Raw genomic sequence first — 22,380 nt, forward strand, 5'->3', positions numbered from 1 at the left:
ACTGGGATAATTTTTTTAAAGCTCTCCTTTGTATGTAACATGCGTATACATTATTCCTAGGTGTGTAAAGTACACTAAGAATTATTTTTAAAATTTTTTAACTGAGTTAATTTTTTTAAGGCCTGCAAATACATTATTCTTAAATAGTGGTATTGTACTATGGGGTAGAGAAACTAAAAATTTTAAAACTAAGAAATTTATGATATTGAAAAGAAAGGGTTTGAAAATTAAATTATGTTGTACCTGCTGTACAAAAATTGAAGCATCAAGAACAAAATTCATAAACAAAACATTTTATTTCATGAATTTGTAATAACACCTAGTTACTTGTGCACACTGAATTTTAAAGAATCTTGTACAATCCGGCAATTTATTAGCATGAATACAGACATGGATGAATCATTCAATTTTTATTCACTTCGAAATTCAATCCATAGGTGTCACAGGAAATGAATTTTGAAACACATTAAAAACACATTTAGGATGTCCTAATTTTGGGACTCCGAAAGCTTCTCATGCACAAGCACACGCATTTACATACGTACACAATATACAGTTTACAAAGACCATCTCCAGAATTTCATGACATGGTCTTTTTCACATTTGTACACTATTCATTTTTAAGCAGATCTTTCTTTTTTTTCATAAAAATTCTGAGCTGTACCAATTTTTTTGTCAGAATAATTTCCCCTACTGCTTAAAAATTTAATCCAATTTCTCAATTTCAATGAAACATTCTTACAAACGCATGCGGTAATTTTTATCAAATTTTGTAATTCATTTATACAATACATTGTAATTACAACTTTCTCTCAAATTTCAAGTAAATAAAAAACATATATTAGGAACAATTAGAAAAAAAAATTGTTCTTCTGGAGATAGTCTTGAAAATATACAAGTGGTGACGTCTCAATATTTTTGGCCACTTCAGTTTAGTAATATACATTGCAGCAAACAAGAGGAAAACACAATTGAAAAAAGCTCTAGTGGTCAAGGGAGTCTGTGTACAATAATGTACAAATATAGTTCACGCACTCACAGCTTTTTTTTATTTATTTATTAGTACTATACAATCTCACTTAGCAGTTACCTCAGGACCCATCGGCCCATTGGGAGGTCCTAAAGGTGGTGTACCTACTAAACCCGGAGAATTAACATTATTTCCTTCTGGTTGGCTGTTTTCTTCCGAATCACATTCACTACCACTTGTACACTTTTTCTCACTCCCGTTATGCGTTTTGACGTGCTTGGCGAGGTGATCTGAACGCATGAAACGTTTGCCGCAGTTCGGGCACACAAATCTTTTCTCTCCAGTGTGCGTTCGCAAATGCCGTTGCAGTTCGTCGGACCGCGTGAAACGTTTGCCGCAAAACAGCCAATTGCACACAAAAGGCCTTTCGCCCGTGTGCCACCTGAGGTGGGCCTTCAGGTGGGACGTTTTACCGTAGACTTTGCCGCAGCCCGGAATGTGGCAGCTGTGAATATTCTTCTTCCTGAGATGAGCTCCTGCCGGTCCCAACCTTTCCGCCTCCTGGCAGTTAGGACAATCACAGGTGGCCCTGCCGCTATAACGCCGCTGTGACCGGGGCGGCGACATATGAGGCAGACTGGGCTGACTAAGGGCGAAGGGTCCACCCACGGGAGGGCCCTGAGCTGACGGAAGCATAGATTTGTAAGTGTCTTGCAGAAGATGTTGACCGGATGACAGAAGATGAGCATTATTAGAAGCTACCAGGCTGGGTCCTAGTCCATAATCTGACGTTGGATAGTTGGCAGGGAACTGAGAATGAAGGCTGCGTACGGCATCCGAACCGGACATGTCCAGCCAGGTACCGGCACCGGATGCGGCATGCATGTCCCACCAAGATGTGGAATTCAGAGTGTTGACCGAAGACACCTCAGTTTTTATAGGTCCATGAGGTCCGGCAGCAACATTCATTGCGTTGAATGCCCAACTTTCATATGGGTGAGAGGCCACTCTCGAGTACATACTTCCTAAATTGGAAGAGTCACCGTGAACTTTACCGATGAGTGGACCTTGAGCACTATCTCCCTGCGGTGACGTGACAGCAGGTCCGGGATAGAAAATGTTCTCCCCACCGTACGAGGCTGAACTGCAGGCTGAAGTGACTGTGGGTCGTTGATAGTTCAGATGAGAAGAAGCCGTGCTGTTTGCTAATGTAGTAACTCGTTGAGTAGTTAGAGGATGAGCACTAGGAGATGATGTTGGTTGACTTCCACCTTTTTTCCACGGGTGAAATCCTTGGAATCCTTTACCAACTGCAGCATCTGCAAGAGGTGGTGGACTCTTGCTTGCAAGTTTGTTGCATTGGGCGGCGAGCATAGCAAGTGGTGTACCTCCTAGTCGGGGATGTTCCTGAAAAAGATCAAGAAGAAAAAAATTAGATTTTGGAGCGAAGTACCTTACTATTACCAACATACAAGAAGAGTTAATGTATTAATAAATTTTTTAATCCTCACATTTAAAGAATATATATTTGTTAGCAACAATGGTGACAACTAGCAGCACGAAGTAAAAATCATAAACAGCAGTTTTTAAACATATTATTTATATGAAAAGTAGAGTTAAATAGAAAATCAAATTAAGTTATAAGCTTTGTCCAACACTGAAAAGGATGAAGAGAAACAATGACGAAATCGTGGAATCCGAGTTTATTTGAAGAAGGTAAATATTCCGAGGAACCTTGTTTCACCCTGGAACTTTGCTGATTTTGACTTTCAAAATTTTATTGAGAACTTTTTTTGTTGCTTTCTCTCTATAATAAAAAATCGTAAGGGTAGCTGACGCCAACCTGTTTGGGATGTTTAACTTAACGTTATATTTTGTTTTGCTAAGAACTATAAGATTTAAAAACTTACTAAAGTGAGTAGAAAAGTGTACAAACGGTTAGGATGAAATGAAAAAAAAACATTAGCATTCGATAATTTAATCGAGAATTATTAACTGTTAAACTTATATTCAAAAAAAAAGAAAAACATGTTCGATCTACTTTCCACTGAAATGCATTTTGTCTGAAACGAAAATGCTGAAATTAAACGTGCTGATAAACCATTCTGTATTGCAAAAATAACGTGATTTTTTTTCTTCAAAATTCTGATTTGCTCGAAAGTTATTTCAATTTTAAGTATTTTTTCGCGATTTTTTTCCTGTTTTTTTAAACCCTGACTATTATCCATAATGGTAGAAAACGATGAGGATCAATTAAGGGTGTTAGCGAGCATGGGCGGCTCAATCTAATGTTTTAAAACTTCGGAAAACTTAACAAAAATACCATTTTTGCCCAATACGTAAAACTGTTTTTAAATATAGGAGTGGAGACTAAACTAGTAGTAAGTAAATACGTTTAAGTTAAAAAAAAGGTCATGATTCGCACCTAACAAAAAACATGTATCAAACCACATATCTTTTTAGTTCTTGTTTCCTAATAAGTAATGGCATCATAAACGTTACGGCTTTTATAGTTTAAGTTAGTAAGATGTGACAAATTCAAGCATCTTGTGTGAAGAAATTAAGCCATAACTTGAAACTTTAGTATTTTTCTCTAATACGAGACAAAACAAGTTTAAAGATTTTAAGAGTTCAGCGCACGCAGACAGCAAGCACATTAAGCTAATTAGGCAGCACTTCTCTTTTGTTCATATTCAACTCACACCGCACTAAAAATTACCAAATTACTAAATTACCAGTCTTGTTTATCATTAAAGTAATAATTACCGCCTTTGGTTATATCAATTCCCCTCCTATGCCATCGTCATGTCCCTTTTTGTTCTTTCTGTCTTGGACACTTAAAAAAGTAACAAATTACGCTAAGGGGGGAATCATTGAATTGACAGCTGCTCTAACATCCGTCAGAAGCTTATTAAAAACCTGCTTCATATCACATCTTAAGGAGACATATAAAAAAGGTCACATTGAGGACTTACAATATAAGTTTGATTTACAAAATTAAATATAATATACATAAATTTGGACACTAAGTAGCACGGATTCTAATATTTCCTTTATTTATTACAAATTGTCTGACTTTATTGGTCTTTACAGAATACAGAGCAGTATTTAAGTTTGGTACAGCACAAATTTTTGTGAAGAATTTATATTGTATCTGAAATTTCTGTTCTGTTCTTCTTGTGGCTCCAAGTTAAATGCAAAACAATTCGATACATTTTTAGATGTAATCAGATTTTATTGAATTTCATCATCCTCGTAATCCTTTGCTAAATGGAATATAATCTGAATGGCATTTAGATTTTGGATCTCCTTGGTTCAGAGTCATTAGAGATTTTATATTCTGAATATCTTTGGGTCAGATGCCATTCAGATGGGGAATGATAATTCCAGAAATTCCCAAAGAATTGTACTTTTTACTTTTTTCTTAATTTTATTCTGACCGAATTCAGTACAGATTCTAATAAATTTCATAATTTCCGTGCTTTTTCGTATACAGAGTCACCACCTGCGATTGAATCAATCAAATAAGTACGGATTCAATTCAATTGCATAGTATTGTTATTCTATAATTTTGGCTGATAGCCATGAGGGATTTTAAGTGCTGAATCTCCCACGACACCTGCACACCACGACACCACAAGAGTTTTAGCAATTTTTAGCCTGAATACAATTCAAGTTTTAATGCAACTTTTGATTCTGCAATTCTGAAGTAGTAGTTGCAAGATACTAGATTATTACCGCAAAAGCATTTATTTTATTCATAATGTTATATAATATTCCTTAAATATTTTAATTTAATAATACTGAACACAATTTTACTTTGAGTATTTAATCTCCTTCCGATGAAATTCGAAAAACTTTGTAACTTCTCTTTTCTGTTCTAAATAAAGTATTAAAATGAGCTTTCAAAGCCTTTACGTGGCTCATTTCAGTCAAAAACAATGTTTAAAATTAATAAAAAAATAAATAAATAAAAATTTTAAAAAAATTCTATTTTTGAGAAAATGATTGCATAAATAGCTAATTTTCACTATCGTTTTCTGTTGAATAAAATAAGATAGATAAAGACCTTTTTCAGGTTAGATATTATAAACATATATATCATTTTACATATTATACACTTTTTATTTTGTTTAACACTTTTACTTATACACAATTCGTATAGAAATTCCGTTTATGGTTTCAACCAGCTTTAATTTTACTTCATATACATGCTGATGATAGCATCATATAAAAAAAAAACATTTCCAGCGGTTTATCATATCAAGCAGATTCGACTTTGGTTAATCAAGAAACAGCAGAAAGCAATTAAAGTTAAAAAATCATTTACACAATACACAGAAAAAAAAATTTCTTAACAAAAAAATACACCTGCTTTGGTGATTTTACTTTACACCGCAGCTGGGACTGGTGGGACGATTTCATATCCTCTTCTCGAAGAGCATCGTCTGTTAGAACAACTTAATCGAAACTAGTTTCAAAATGGTCCATTCATCCAGCCTTTCGGTAATAGATTATAATGATGTCTAACCCTTATCAGTCTCAGCCTGTAATTAGGACTTTCATACATAATCTATGTCTTACAGACAGTAAAAGTGTTGCTTTAAATTGTTATTTATGTTTCGATTTCCGAGAGGCTAATTTCTTTCTGTTGTTTCTTCATTAACTGAAGCAGAATCTGCTGGATGCAGAAACAATGGTAAGGAATGGTAAGGAAAAAAGGAAGCTTCTTAGCTTCCTTTTTTAGGAGTATTTCACACCGCTTTTTTATTCGCACTTCACTTAAATCAAAAAATTTTTTTAACATCTTGATGTCTGTAAATTCAGCAAATTTTTGCTGAAACTACTTTTTTAAAACATACGCTTAATATGCATACTTTTAAACTTATTGCATGACATAATTTTCAATAAGTGTTTCTCAAGTTATGTATTTTTCATCAATATATTCCTTTCCACGCATGAGTACCAAAGAATATCATTTACACACTTGTATATAATTGTAATATAATGAAAATAACCAATTTTATCATGTTGAGAGGACGTTGCGCCAAATGACTCAGTGATCAAGGCATTGAACTGTCATTGCGAAGGAACTGGGTTTCGATCCCCAGTGGCGGCTTGAGGCAAACTTAGCTTCAGATCAGTAGGTCTAAAAGGGGCCTGGGCGCAGTAGTGACCACATTGCCACAATCATGCAGTTGGTCAGGAAAATTGTGGAGCCTGAATCTCTATGTACCACTAGCCCACAACGAAAATTGCGGGAATTAGAGGACGCTATACACGGAAGAAACCCTTCTTGGTAAATTTTAATTCCTCCTCATAAATAACTTCAACTTTAATGAAAAATGAGTTCATCTAAACATTGCAGTTTCAAATGCTGAAAAGTAATTTTCAAAATATCAAAATGCAAATAAATTATGACAGGATAACTCATGATTGCGCAGTGGTGACGTAATCCGGCAGTATTTTGTTTTCATTTTGTTATTTTGAAGACAGTTTTTCAGTATTTGAAACGCCATGGTTTACTTTAGTTAACCTGATTGTATTTTCCTTTAATTTTTTTTTTTTTTTAAAATTACTTATGGAAAAGAAGCAGAATAAGCTTTGAAAGGTTTTTCCTGCGGTAGAGTGTCTTCGTAAGAGGCGAATCATCTGTGGCAAAACTTTATTCCTCGAATTTTCTTTGCACGACAGCTTGTAAATAAGAAAAAGTATATTTTTCTTGAAAAAGTGTAATTATGATTCAAAAACGTTGCTATTTGTATTACTAAGGCATTTGACTAAGTGTATCTATACAATATTTAAGCTATACAAATAGCAACATCGCAGATCGGTGAAAAACAGAATTAAAACTCTTTCCTTTTTCTCAAATTACACACTTAATATTTTCTTCTTTCTCAATAAACACGATTCCCGCAATATAAAAAATGAATAAACATAAAATTGACGTTGAAATCTCAAGATCACAAAACTTCAAAGATTTTTTTTTTATATTGAAAATCCTTTTTATTGTGTGTATTGCACGATTGAAATTTAGTGGGATCATGATTTTATGAAATGTGATATTAATTTTATTATATAACTTTCCTCAGAAGGAACAAATTTTGTTTTCTTAGCAATAACGTGAGTCTTTGTAAACATTTTCTAAAAAGTGTGTTTGAGGCGTTTTCTTTTTAAATAGCAATCAATAAACAAAACGTACATTTAAATTTTCAAATATAACTTAAAAAATATATCACAAATGACAAAAATTTAAAGAAAAAATTTATAGCGTATATTCACACAATGCGAAACAAAATACAAATTCATTGGATAAAAAAGAAGCAAATCTTCTAACTAAGCAATCACCAAATCGAGTACCAGAAAACATTAATAGGAAATGAAATATTTGGAAAAAAAAACCTCTTCACAAAATTTAAATAGAAATATCTAAACGGACAGATCTAGTTCAGATAGCACAGTTTTCCGCAAATTGCTACAGCCATACATAGTTTCGCAAAACCACTGTTAGTCAACACAAAATCTCCATTTATGTTTACAGTTACTCGATACAATCTTTTCAGGGATACTTAATCATCTTCTTTCTGTCCAGCTACAATAGAAAATTCTTTTGTTTCTAAACAGTTGGCATAGAGTTAACGCGTCCTTTTTTTAATGACAATCGATTCCATAATTGAAATCAAAACAAACAACATAGGCTGTCTTATCAAACATTAAAGACATCTATCATAAATGACAGAAGCTGCGCGTATTTATTCGCATAAAACAAAATACAATTTCATTAAATAAATAAAAAAAGAGCAGTAAATTTCCTAACAAAGCAAAACCAATCTCCAAAATCGAGTGCCAAAAAGCACTAATGGAAAATGGGAAAAAAAAAAAATTCTCCTCTCAACTCAATTTAGATTGAAACATCCAAACGGGCAAACCTAGTTTGGATAGCAGAGCTTTTCCGCAAATTACTGGAGCGGTATTTTCTTTCCATCGATAAAACGCAAGCTCAATTACTCATTAAAACATTAAAAAAACACCAGCGCGCACGAAAATTGCCACAAAAATTCCTGTACAAATGCCCGATTAATATCCCCCCCTACACATACCGATTTTTTTTTCTCTTGACATTTTAGTGTTAGCCTTAGACGTAGATGGACGATGTTGAGGTGGGTCAAGAATCATTATCAATGGGCGTGGATTTATCTATTGGATCGCCCCCATTAACTGCAGGGAGGGGTGTCAGGTATTACAAGAAGTCTTCGAAAGCATCATCTGAGATAACGATCGGCCCAAGTTCATGTTTTATGCATTTTGAATTATCATATCACTGATCGGACTGGTGAAAAATTATTTTCCTGTTCCTTCTTCTTCTTCGTAAGAAAGATGAGAAACGTTCTTTTTTCTAGAAGAGATTCGAAATACACGAACGAAATATTTATAAGATATGGATATAATACCAAATACCTAGTTAGAATCATGAGAAATAATTTGAGATAACATTTTTTTTAGAAAGAAATTCATTAATGCTGTTGTTATATTTATGTTCATCGAAATTCTTAGAAGTTAAACAGATAGTGTTTAGTCTTATAATTTCTCTAAAGCAACAGAATATTTTTTTCTTTAAACTTTATTGAAATTTATAATATTCATGATAAGTAAATAATATCATCAAATGATATTCATTTTCAGCATTTCTCAGGGGAATTATTTAATAAAATCACAACTCATATTATTTTCAAATATTTAGTATATTTTTGCTTAACTATGGAATTTATTCCCAATTTTTTTTCACACAAAAATAGAATTTATTTTTAAATTTTCACGATTAATATTTTTAAAATTATCGGGGTTTACATTCCCGATGTTCCTCCCATAAATATCGGGAATAAATGCCATATTACAGAGGGAAAAAAAATTATATCCGCTTTAATGCTCTCTAAGTATTATACTAAGAAGAAAAAAAAAAAACAATAAAATTAAATTTGTCAATATTTATCTCTTTAATGTTCACCGAACTTTTTAAAGTTAATCGTAACTGCCGTTGCCTAGTTTTTTTTAAAAATAACAATTAAAAAATGCTTAAAAAAAATTAATAAAAAAAACAGCACGTGTAATAATAGAAGAATTTTAGTCGATTTTCTGAACATTGTATTTAATACAAGTTTGTGTTAATTAGAAGGTCAAGCAATTTCATTCGATTACTATATTTAGCAAAGTAGCCTAAATGAAATTACTGTAATTACTCTGGTAAGTGCGATTTAATTGCACGTTCTTTATCAGAACTAATTCTCCTTCGAACTTAATGAACACAGAATATTGCTGATAATTTTGAAGGGAAAAAAAATGCAAGCAGGCTATCAAGAGGTGTTTTAGCAAAATAACATTCAAACATAATTGGTTCCGTATTTATTACATACATATTACCGTTACTTCTAATATAGTAGTTGATTAATTGGACAACAGTGAATTTATCTTTATTTAAAGGTAATTTTTTATATATGTCATTTTTTTTCTTTTTTAAATACATACTGTTCAAAAAAGAACGTTGATCAAGCCCATCTCAACAGTTTAACTAAAATTACATACTATATTGTATAATCCAAATTCATCAGAGATTGTTTGACCACATTCGCATTTTTTAACGTATGTTGCAAAATTGTTTGATATTTTAATCATTTTTGCAAGATTGCTATTTAGTATTTTATTTATTTGACCAAAGGAAAATAGGGTAGAAAAAAAATCAAAATACAAAATATGGCGCCGTAGTGTTTACGTTTCACCACGTTTTGAAATTTACCTTTGCTAATTGCGTTAATCATGCACTTTTTGGATTAACTTACTCTTAGTGAAATTGATTAATCTAAACTTTTTCTAAGAAAGCTACAACTAACTAAAATTCTTGAGGTATTAACTTACCAACACTGAAGAATTCATAATTAGATATCCCACGAATTCAAACGCTGCTGTTGGTGTTAAATGCCCTCAATATCCACTGGGTTCAGGCAGCTGGTTTGATACAAACCATAAATTATTTAATTTGTATTTTATTTTGAAACTTAATTCTAAATATTACTTTAGTTGTAGTAAGTTATGGAAAAGAAAATATAGTTTACAAAAGTAACTCATGATTGAACCATTGTATAAAGACTGAACGAATTATTAGAACTTAAAGATATTTTATACTCGTATTTTTGTTCAACATACTTATTCATTTCTGTTTCTAAAAAATAAAATAATAAATAAATAAAATAAATTTAACTTTTATATTTTTCATTTTCAAAATATCATGTTGATTTATTTTAATATTAAAAAATAATCTTATGTATTTATAAAATTAAGAACATACGTTTCATTAAGAAAACGATTTTATAATTAGCAATGTTAGGAATCGTTTTCACCGTTAGGAATCGTTTTCATATAATCAGTCTACAACTTTTACTTTTATAAAGAAATTATAATGCATTTACGTGTTGCGACCAGTTATATCAAGCCTAAAAAATGTTTTAAAAACTTCTATAAAACTTTTTATTGTTAATCTAAACTTCACTAATACTTCGATTAAGTACTTAAAAGTCATGAATATTCATGATACATTAAAGGAAATTATCCAAATGAGCAAAAATAAAATTCGCTTGCATAAAGGGAAGTACATGGAATTTTTAATTCCAGAATAGCGATGATTAGATTATCTAGAATTGCTTAACAGGTTCTCGTGTGAAAAATTACATTTTTAAATATTGACCTTAAGAATAATTAGTCCTAAAAGTTATGCGAGGATTTGGAGAATTTCGTGTTTAGAATAAATTACCATTTTTAAGTACTGAAACTATTGTAAAAGTAACTTTTATTGCCATTAATAACAGCCCTTAAAATAATGAAAGAACGAAATGTAATTTAAACTCTTCCAAAAAAACTACCATACTACCGAAAGATTAAAATTAAGCCTATACATACATATATTTTCTTCTTAACGTTTATCAAAATTTATGATGTTTTAAGTATCCATTTTATAATATGAAGAATAAAATTTTATTGCGTGAAGAATCTAAAATTATTTTGATCATAATTATTTGAATCCATGAAAATGCTAAATTTGGAAAAAAGGGAAATTTCTGTGAAAACAAAATGCTTAAACTACTTTAAAATAAGCAGCAACCTGAGCAATTTTAAAGAAATTTTTTGTGATGTGTACAAATTGTGATGTGTTTGAAATGTACAATAAACGTGCATTTATTATCTGACACTATAATGGGAATATGATATCGCTATGTACTTATTATTATCTCTTATTCTGGACGATAAGGTATACTAAATATTACTCTGTGAAACTTCGACTATTTTACTATAATTGCTTCAACATTGCAATGTAAGGCTTTTAAATTTCATTACATTGCTAAGTCTTACAGTAAATAAAACAATTTTTAAGACTCTTTCCGTTTAGAGTAAGATTTTGAACTTTAAAATATAGTATTATTTAACAATGAGGTTTGTGGTTTATTTAATAACTGGGTTCATACTTCAATGGAATGTGTGATAATGAAGTTTGTACTTTAATAAATTCCATAATAATGAGGTTTCTACTTCAATAAATCACTTCCTGAGGTTGAGACATATATGACGCCATATAAGGCTCTGGCTAAGCTCAGCGAATAATCGGAATTTATGCCTTTAAAATCGGAAAAAGAGCATATAAAATTTCATATTGAAATTTTTAAAAAAATTAGAAAGAAAAAGATAAAAAAATTAAATGCGCATTTGAAATTATAAATCTCGCATAATGCTCTAATAAAGATGATGCTCCGATTATTTGAAAACTCATTCATAATAAGTCGAATATATGAATGATCAATCCTAAACAGCATATTTAAATCACTGTCTGATAACCTCAGGTTATCTTCATAAGATTTCCCCCCTCCACAACCACCCTATACCTCATTATTTATGAGCTATCAAATTTCCCGTAAATGTACCCTCATAAATCACATGCTTCTTTTTCATTTTTTTCAAAGGCACACATGCGAAAAAAAATGTTCGGAAGATGGCGATATTTCGATGATTTAGTATCGATAGTATATAATCGTTTTGACATCTTCGTTGGAGGGCAAGCGGTACAACTTCATGACTTTCGGCTTGAAATATTAACTGAACGATGTTAAAAAAGTTTGTTGATTAAAAAGGGCAGGGGAAAATATTGTACATTGTAAGAAAAGTAAAATGATAAAGATTGACGAGTTAAAAGTTTCGCAACCCATTTATAGTTACTGCCGTAAACAGAATTCGTAGCACACCGCCCTTACTTCATTTTTAAATACTTTCAACACGTTGAGTAAGAATTTACTAGTAAGTGTTAGTTCCTAAAGTTCTCTTTTTTTTCTTTGATGTAGTAAAGTGCTAATTGTAAAAGTGTTTTCTTACTGTCGTAAGTAGAATTCATCTCACCCCACCCATATCTTATTTTTAAACACTTTCTCAAAAGTTAGAATAAAATCCCGTGATTATGAAGAACACGTCGCATACGAATTTATTTGTAAGTGTTTGTTAAGTCTCAAAAATTTTAATGCTGTAAAGTGTTAAATTGCAAAAGTGTTCTCTTTATGTCGTAAATAGAATTCAACTCACAGCTATCATGCTTAGTAAGTCGCTGACTTTCGTAAAACTACAAATAAAATTCCATTTATATGACGATCATGTTGAATTTAAATTTAATTGCACATATGTGACAAGTTTCAATGTATTCTTTACCATCATGAAAGTGTTTTTTATTTTTTTAATGGCGGAAATAGAATTCATCGCACACCAATCATACTTTGCTTTTAAAAGCTTTCTCAAAAATTCAAATAAAATCTCGCCAATATGAAGATCGTGTCGAACATGAGTTAATTGTAAAAATGTGACAAATTAAAGATATTTTTTAAAATAAAATCCCGTTTTCTGAAACGTTAATTAAGTTTAAAAAAATAAGAAGAGAAAACTGATATCTGAGTACAGTTAAAGTTTTAATTAAAATTTTAAGCTTGGTCATAATTTTTTTTTTTAATAAATATCACTTTTAATTCTAACTGTAACTTTCAAAGAGCATTTTTTTCAAATGAAGAACATTAAACTAATTAGCATAAAGGGTTCATTTTAAATTCTTTGTAAGGTTCAAATAACTTGTTAGGAATTTGTCGTATGATAACTAATTGAACGAATTAATTTTAATGAGGCCTTAACAATAAAAAAATTCAATAATAACTTCGCATCATGCTCGCTATATTTATTTTTAAAAACGTACCTTTCTGGTTAATAACTACATAATGTGTTTCCAAAAAAATGCTCACAAAATTAACGAACTTTTAGTTCTGATTATAAAATGTTTTATAACAATAGCATCTTGCACTTCTTTTAGCTTTGAAAACTTTCATTAAAAATACATTTGCAGGCGAAACAAAGCAAAAAGATGTAATAAAATACTAAAATTGAAAATAAGAAAACGATTTCTAAAAATTCTCCAGCTTATAGAATTGTTCTCTCCAAACATTGCATATTTTCAAGCCTTTAAATTCTTTTTTTAATAAAATAAGATTCAAGACACTTATTGAATGCTAAATATATTAGATAAAAGTCTCTTTGGCCTGCCTTTTTCATTTCATAAGTAAAATTTAAATTTTACAAACTGAAAAAAGAAAAACTTTACAGAAAAAGCAGCCATTAATAAAATCGTTTGCTTTAAGAACTTCGATTTCCCTCCAGCTGTAAAGTTTTATTTTTGGTTAAAACAAAGCATAATCATCACGCTTAAAGTTGCAAATTACTCTACAAGTTAAATTCAGTTAATTTTGTAGTTTCTTTATAGAATATATATAAATCATAATTACTGCAACAGACGCGATAAAACAAAGAATGTAAGTTTATTAAAAATAAACTTACATTCTTTCAGAGTTCCAAATAAGCCTTGTATGTTTGGAACTTAATCATATATAAATATTTTTCTGATTTTGAAAATCTAATGAACTAAATGATTCGTTTAAAATCCTACGGGCAAAACTAAATTCCAATACTTAAAATTCATAGTAAGTCTCAGCTCATTCCATAATGATTAATGAAATAATCATAAGAGCTTGTTTATCAAAAACACGTGATAAATATCTTTATTGTTCTGTGTTCATCACTTATAAAATCATTCTGAATTTACCTTAAGCAACGTAACACACCCTCAAATCGAGCTTTAGTAAGTACTTCGCGATTAACTAGCGTAAAGAAATAGATCCGTGTTTATGTAGCCAACCGCACGAATTAAGCCACCCGCCTATCTTTAAACAATCGTCCGGTTTTTAAGCGCAGCTTTTCATTATATAGGAGTCTTTTTACACTACCTGCCTATAATTTTGGGCAATTTAGGCACATTTTTCCGCTGGTAATAAGTCAACTTACCCTCCATTATAACCCCTACATAAATCTTGAGATCATACCGGTCTGATCAATTCGGACCATTTAAAAAAATATTAAAATAAAACAGCCACGGAGAATATGATACGCTGTACCTTTTTAAAAATAACTAGAAAAAAAAAGTAGGGTTTAGCAGTTAACTTCGGGGTTGGCGAGAAAAATGAAGCATTAAAAAAAAAAAAATAATCCCGCCAGACCGGTCGGGTTTAACATTTTGTCGAAGATGATGTTTCTTTGTTTAATGTGGTTCGTGTTAACTTGCACGTTTTGACTACGACTTATACGAAGTTACATAGTGAGTGTAAAAAATAAATAAAAATTTACAGAGTAAAAAGTATTAATGAGAATTTTGAGTCGAGATAAAGCGGCAAATTTATTTTACGAACTGAAGTCTATTTACCACTTGAAATGTATTATTTACATGTGAAATTAATTAATCATCCCTCACGTCAAGACGCATATTTTCCTATTAAGATAAACGTAATGTCTCAAAAATTTGATGAGTCATCGAAAAAAAATTAGGTGTGACAGTTCAAATTGCCAATATAAATTACAGATTCAAAATAATGCTAGTTTAATAACATATAATGACGTTAATTTATGTAATATATTAAAAAATGGTATAATGATTTGGGGGGTATTTTTGCAAATAATTTCGTGCATGGAAATATCATTAATTTATCTTGAACGTAAACTTTTGAAACTTTCACAAATAAAATAGTTAAATAACAATTTATTTCATTGTTATTTTACCATATTCAACTAAAACAGTTAAATAACCATAAAAAAATGGTATTCAAACTGTTAAAAAAATTATTGACTGTTTTCACTTAATACAGTTAAACAATCAGAATTTTATTCACGCCAACTAGGCCTAATTAATGAAGTCAATTAGTTCCTTGTAGCTGGGTGCACACTATGCCGGGAGGTCTATATCTGTCAATCTCATGACCGACTAAACGGGGATTAACACTACAATATTTCTTCTATTTCTGTAAATAGTTTTAAATGGTTACGAAACCGCGTAGTTTTGTATTTACGGATTTTGTACCATACCAGTTGTAAACGATTTCAAAACCGTAAAAGTAAATAAATGTTCCTAACCGTAAACTAATTATTACATGAATGGGGCAGTGCTTATAGTGCCGATTGACAACATTTATAATATTTTTGATAATTTATTCCATCTCAGGGAGAACTGCATACGAAAAAAAAAATATATATATCTTTATACACTATATTTTATTAAATTTCAATAAGTATATAAATATATAAATAGTGTTAATTCTTAATATATTCTTGTAAGTTCACATCAATATTTTTTTCTCCATCAAATATTTAAAAAAAAAAAAAAAAAAAAAAAATTAAAAAAATTTTTAAAGGGTTTTTAAAATTTCTGAATTAATTTTTCGACGCCTAGAAATTTATTGAACATTACAAATGACTACAGTTTAGAAGGAAAAAAACTAAAATCTTGTATTTTGCTATATTATTTATTCTTTTGAAACTAATATAAAATTTTTAATAACTCATTTGTAAGAATTTTGTTTTCCTTCCTTAAAGTTTTTGCTATATTTTCGCATACCTATACGGAAATTAAATTACAGTCATAATATTGTATTACTTAATGTATAACATATTGTAGAACTTAATGAATTTTAATAATACTGTCATTAAATAATACAATATTTTATTTCTTGCTAGATTATTAAATGATATTAGAGACTAAAGGATTTAAGTTTATGATAATCGAAGAATATTAATTTCATAAAGCACCTTTTTTTCTGATTCTCGGATTTTGATATAAATTTAAAAAATTTTATATATCTTTTCTACTATAAATTTATTTTGAAAACAAACAAATAAAAAGAGTTTTACAATAATTTCTAATGAAGGAATCAAAAATTTAATAAAAAGAAAACCTTCCTTAGTACATTTTACACGCTATATGCAACAAAAACCTAATTATGGTACATACTTGTTACAATTTACTATACAGTCATAATAAAAGGAAATATTGTTGTAAATGCTAACGATAAAGTAATTTTGAGTTCTATAAATGTTAACAATCTTAACTCGAAAGTGTACGTTACAACATTTGATATTCTAATATTGAATTAAATAGTAATGAAATGCTCAAAACTCTAAAATTATTATCTATCGACAGCATATAAAATTAAGTGAATTTTAACATAATCGACTGTAAATATTTTAAAGGTTGTTAAGTCAGAAGTTTTCGATTGAATCATCCAAACTCAATTTCAAACTTTACAAAGTTAAATTTATCTTAAATTGAAATCAAAAATCTGCTTTGATCTTATAACAGCCCTATAAATTAGCATTGCAGTACATAACCGAATAAAAATATGAACAAGTATTAAGTGAATTTAAATTTAACATTGCATTAAAGCTATACAATAATCACCAAAGAAACCAAATTTATTCAATTAGTTAGCAAGTGCAGAAAATTAGCTGAAAGCGTAAAAGTAAAAAGCGAGAATAATACCCTCAACCTTATAAACAAAACACACACCCCAAATTTCAAGTCAAAGAAAAATATATACATTTATACGTACTAAGTAATAGGCACCGAAGTGGGATCCTATTTTTGGTTCGTCGTATCCCCTATTGATGTAATCATTCATTGTCAGAACCTGGCAACTGGTATGGAGCCAGAACCTGAGGGAATTATCGATAATTATCAATGGATATCATGCATTTTCTTTTTTTTTTTTATTATTACTTCTAAGATATCTATCTAGAATAAAGTTCAAGTAATTAAATTTTTAAAACGAATCCAATTTTGTTAAGAATTCCGATTCGCTGAATTTTGAAAGAATAAGTAATGGAAAAAGAAAAGTCTTTGAAATTAAATTGTACTGTAAATTATATTGATTTTAACTCGGTTTAGAGAAATAAGTTTTATCTAATAAAACACATTTTTACGAGAAGTAGTGAAAGTTAATAACTATTTGAATTCAAATCATTAAATTTTACAACGGAAAGTAAATAATTAGATTGCAAAACAGGCTTTTGTAGTATTTGATATTTTGGTGAAAAATACTTGATATTTATTGTAAGCTATATTATGGGGAAAAAGAAAAGTTTATTGAAGTTTCTTGGAAAATATATAAGTACGAATAAAATTTTACACAAGGAAAAAAAATTTAAATGTACTTATTGTTTAATAATTTAAATTTTTTTCACGGTTTTATTTCAAACCTGTTAATAATTCTATTATTAATCATTTCTTTCATTTATTATATGCTTGACAATTATATTTAATTATAATTCTATAACTTCTGTAAATTAACGGCATTGCGGAATCTTAATAAAAAACATTGCAACTAACAGTTACTTTTTCTCCCTTTTTAAATATAAATAAATGATTCAGTAACACATGGTTTTGGTTAAATAAGGTTCGTTGCTGAATCTGACGTCACGAGAATTATTTTCATTGTATATTATCATTTGAGTTTTAGAAAATATTAATATTATCGTTTTTAAATTTTAACACGCATTTGTAGAGAACACATTTTTATCATTCGTTATCATTAGAATTATATGATATTTATACTATATAAAAAATTATTTAAAACATAAGTTATTTTTCATTGCCCAACTATGCATTAACTATACGATTCCATTTTAAAAATCAAAATAAAATTCTTAGTAATAGAAAGCTAAAAGATAGTTTAAATATTTGTCAATCATTCAAAAGTTGCATCTTTAAGGTCCCATATCACATATTCCATGCTTGAATTCCGTCCTCCTGTCTAATAAAATCAACAAAATAAACGCAAGTTTGTATAATAAAAAAATAATAAAAAATCACCAAGAATAAGACTCCACAGCGAATCATTTCCCCACTCATAATAGACTCAGTGGCGCGACATTGTATTAAGATAGCATCACGTGGTCTTGGTCTGATGATTTCTTGCAATAATCACTTCATTGCGGGCATCAAACAAAAGAATGAATCAAACATTTAAATAACCGATGACGTTTATGGTTTGTAAAGAAAGTTATTTTTTCCCGCAGTTTAGGACATCAAAATTCACCCCAATTTTATCGGCGCTGTATCGGCATTTTAACTGGACAGGAAAATTATACCTCTGACAAGCAATGTTTGATAAAGCTTATCTAATGTTCTTCATAATTGATAGGCATATATACCATCAAGTGATATTGTTACACAGTAACATATGTCCTATTGGTTTGTTCATGTTTAACATAAGTTGAGCAATCTTACATCAATAAATATTAAACGTATATAACTGAATTCATTATACATGAAGGCTTTAAATAAACGAATTTTTACAATTGCAACCTCGTTATTCTTCTTCTTGTATCACAGAAAAGTGATATTTTTACATAATATCTTTTGTCCTCATGGTTAAATTATGATAAGATATCATAGCAAGACATGTTACATTGTTTGATATACTGAGAATATAAATCTCCGGTTCAATGGGCGGACTATGTTCATTGTAAATTATGTTTTGTTACATGATAGCATTTGCTCCCATGGTTAGTTTATGTTAACAATTAATTCAATGCAAAATATGCTTTATGCATAATTTGCTATGGTGAAATTTATAAATTTGCTGGATCAATTGAGTATGTTTAAATCTAAACAAATCATACATTTACGGTAAAATATTCCTAATTAATGATTAGATAAAGAGCAATGTCGGTTAGTTTATGTTGAAAATCTCATAGTAAAATACGTTGGGTGTAATTTGTTCATCGTTTGTCTAGAATTCAACATCAAACGCTAATCTTCTTACAATGTTCAAACCTAAACCATGGAATTACGTTACAATATTCCTCATCAGTGATTGGGTAAAAATTAAGGTAGATGTCACATGGTTAGTTTATTAGTCCATATAAAAAAACGTGAAGTAATATGTTAAAAACACGTAAATTACAAGCAAAAACACCTCAAAATAAACTCTGCAATTCCTGAAAAAAATGCGGACCAATAAAATTCCATGTTTTTGTTACATTTAGTACAATTAACATAATTTAGTTAAATAATTTAACATAATTTTTCAAGCAACATAACTACCATTTTTTAAAATTTAATGAGGTCATGATTTGCTTTGTTTATTTTGTCCAGATTCATTAAATGATTAAGCTATTCGACTACACAACAAAATCACATTAGTCTTAAACATCTGTTGCTGTTAAATTATTTATGAATAAAACATTCAACGCACACGAGCATGAAATTAACAAATCAAATCAATAAAACGCATTTTCTTTCAAATGGTTAGTTCCTTAATACACTGAACCACTGCATTATAAACATTAATGTTTTACCATAAGAAACCCAAGTTTTCCTCATTTATAAACGGGGTGACTGTACTGCATTATTGCATATTTTTGTTCATAAGTTCATTCTTTACACGATGCCATCCGTAAAGAAATATCACTTTATAACTCATAAAAAAAAACCAACAAAAAATAAAACAATACATGTAATAATGTTTAGGTGCATAGTAACTCGCTACTATGCACTTCATAGCTTTTTCCTTTCGCTTTCTGAAACATTACGACAATATTCCTCACGTGATTTCTATAAATATATCCCGCAGGTTAAACGCCAGTGAAATCCATCTAAGGCAGCAATTCCAAAAATTAAAGACATTCCGTCTTTTTAGTACTTCACACCCTAGATCCTTCAATTAGGAAGACGATACCATCAGTAAAGAATTATCACTTGATAACTCAGAAAAACAATACATGCAATAATGTTTAGGTGCATAGTAACTCGCTACTATGCAATTCACTGCATTTGCCTTTCGCTTTCTGAAACATTACGACAATATTCCTTACGTGATTTCTATAAATACATCCCGCAGGTCAAACGCCAGGGAAATCCATCTAAGGTAGTAATTCCAAGAATGAAAGACATTCCCTCTTTTTAGTACTTCACACCCTAGATCCGGCAATTAAGAAGACGATACCATCAGTAAACAGAAGAGAGGTAAAAAGGATAACTGTACAATCGTGACTGCTCAGAAAGGATAATAAATCATTGAATAAAATGATGAAACAAAACAAAAAAATGGCTACAAGCAAAACCACTGACGGAATTGTGGGTAAAGAAGCTGCGAGTGATGCTCCAATGAAGGAAACAAGAATACAAATAAAGAGGGGAGGCGGATATGGATTTGGCGTGCGAAATTCGGTATCAACGCCCACAAACTGCCTTTTTCAACTCCCCCCTTTATTTATATTCTTCAAAAAACCGTGCCAGACCTCACTTGGACCTTAATATACCAAAACGAATCAATCCTGTGCTCGCAAAATAGTACTCGAAGCTGTTGCCATTTTTTTTAGAATTTGACTCGTAATGAATACATACTTTTTTTTCGAACAAATAAAATTGGTTTACACGCAAGCAACTGAAAAATAAAAATTTCTATTTGAATTCTACGATTTTATTATGGATTTTTTTTATTTTATTTAATATCATTCTATTCGAATAATAGTAACATTTTTGACATTTAAACATTTTTTATATAAATATTTAAAAATTCAAATGAAATACTTGAATAGAGCTTGGTTCTTTTGACTTTTTTATATTAAGCTCATTAAAATTAGCGATACATACTCAGACGTAAATTAGTGCCTTCAAATAAGCCTAAAAATGACAGAGGTAAATTCGTTTAAATATTACTGTAAATTTAATTTTTCTTCTTCATATTTTTATAATAAGCCTATCAAAATTAGAGATGTGTACAATGTAATTTGCTGCGAAGATCTTCGAAGCAAGTTAGTGCTTTGTAATCGGACTAAAAATTACTGAAATAATTGACATTTAATATTTCCTTAGGTACAATCTATTTACATACTTAGAGGTAAACTAGAGTCGCCTATATAGTCTAAATATGCTTGAGACACTTGTTATTAAACATTATTGTAAATGTAAATTTTTCCTCCAATAGGCCTATTTAAATTGTATCCATACCTGGATGAAAATTAACTTTTCGATCGGCCTAAAAATGACTGAGATAGTTACCGTAAACTATTTCCGTGCTTTCCGCATTGAGATACAATCTAATGCATATTTACTAACCGGAATGACTTTGGTTGAATTTAGATATAATCAAATATGATTACTATATCAAAATGATTGATCTGTCTCGAAATTTACATCAGCACCAAAAGATCTCATAACGATCACAGCAAACCAATGTTTGTTCTGTCAGCAAGGACATCCGAAACCATACCGTTCACGATCCCCCGACAAGACAAGCGTCAAGATCATGACTAAGATAAACAAGGATCCACGTGAGATGAACTAAAATGTAGAAATTTCAAGCCGGACTGCGACAGTTTTGACGGATCGGGGGTCAAAAATGTGTTTAGAATCATGTTTCGTCTACTTGTGTTATTAGTACGAAGGAGGATGTCTTTACTTGCTAAGAAAACTCTGTCAACACGTAAAGGCATTCTATAAGTGTTTTAATATTGATAAATCTTACCTAGCACTATAAAAGAAAGTTTTAAATTTCCTTATCTCATAAATTTTGAAATAAAATAAATTTATAAAAAATTTTAGAAAGTGACAAGAGTATAAGATTGTTATAAAAATAACGCAATAAAAACCTGATCCTTTGTTACAGTCTTGTATTTAAAAATAATCTACTTAGAAAATGAATAATTATTATAAACATAGCATTTTAATAAGGTGCTTTGATAGCAATAGTAATTCAAGTAATGTTACATTTGTATTCGAACAAAAAATTAAATCTATCACATATTAAGTTACATTGCAATCAAGAATATCTAATCTAGTTACCATCACTATAGTATTAAATTTTTTAAGTTTGTTATTCATACTTAAAATAAGCAGTTTTACCATATTATCTATCGCCAAAGAAAAAAACATAACCTAACCTAATCACAACCTAACTGAAATCGCAATCACAGACAGATTTTCACACAGGGAATTATTCAAATAAAAATAATACTTA

The 22,380-nt window shown here is 30.0% G+C and overlaps 1 protein-coding gene across 7 annotated transcripts in view; it reads right to left on the minus strand.

Annotated features, from left to right (window-relative positions):
- Positions 1-277: 277 nt before the first annotated feature.
- The window catches only part of LOC107448645 (transcription factor Sp8), a 71,334-nt gene continuing 49,231 nt past the window's right edge, over positions 278-22,380 (minus strand). For 2 of the 7 annotated variants that reach the window (XM_016063939.4, XM_016063935.3), the window contains 2 exons: positions 16,969-17,071; positions 278-2,377 (listed from right to left, as the gene is read on the minus strand). In XM_016063939.4, coding sequence (XP_015919425.1) covers positions 1,076-2,377; positions 16,969-17,037 — 1,371 coding nt within the window. In that variant the 5' untranslated portion in view covers positions 17,038-17,071 and the 3' untranslated portion in view covers positions 278-1,075. Of the gene's footprint in view, positions 2,378-9,880; positions 9,971-16,968; positions 17,072-19,717; positions 20,085-22,380 lie in introns of those variants that run through there. The other 5 variants (XM_016063937.3, XM_016063936.4, XM_071182197.1 and 2 more) reach the window with 4 other exon arrangements.

Source organism: Parasteatoda tepidariorum, chromosome 6 (assembly GCF_043381705.1).
Source record: "Parasteatoda tepidariorum isolate YZ-2023 chromosome 6, CAS_Ptep_4.0, whole genome shotgun sequence".
Taxonomy (NCBI): Eukaryota; Metazoa; Arthropoda; class Arachnida; order Araneae; family Theridiidae; genus Parasteatoda; species Parasteatoda tepidariorum.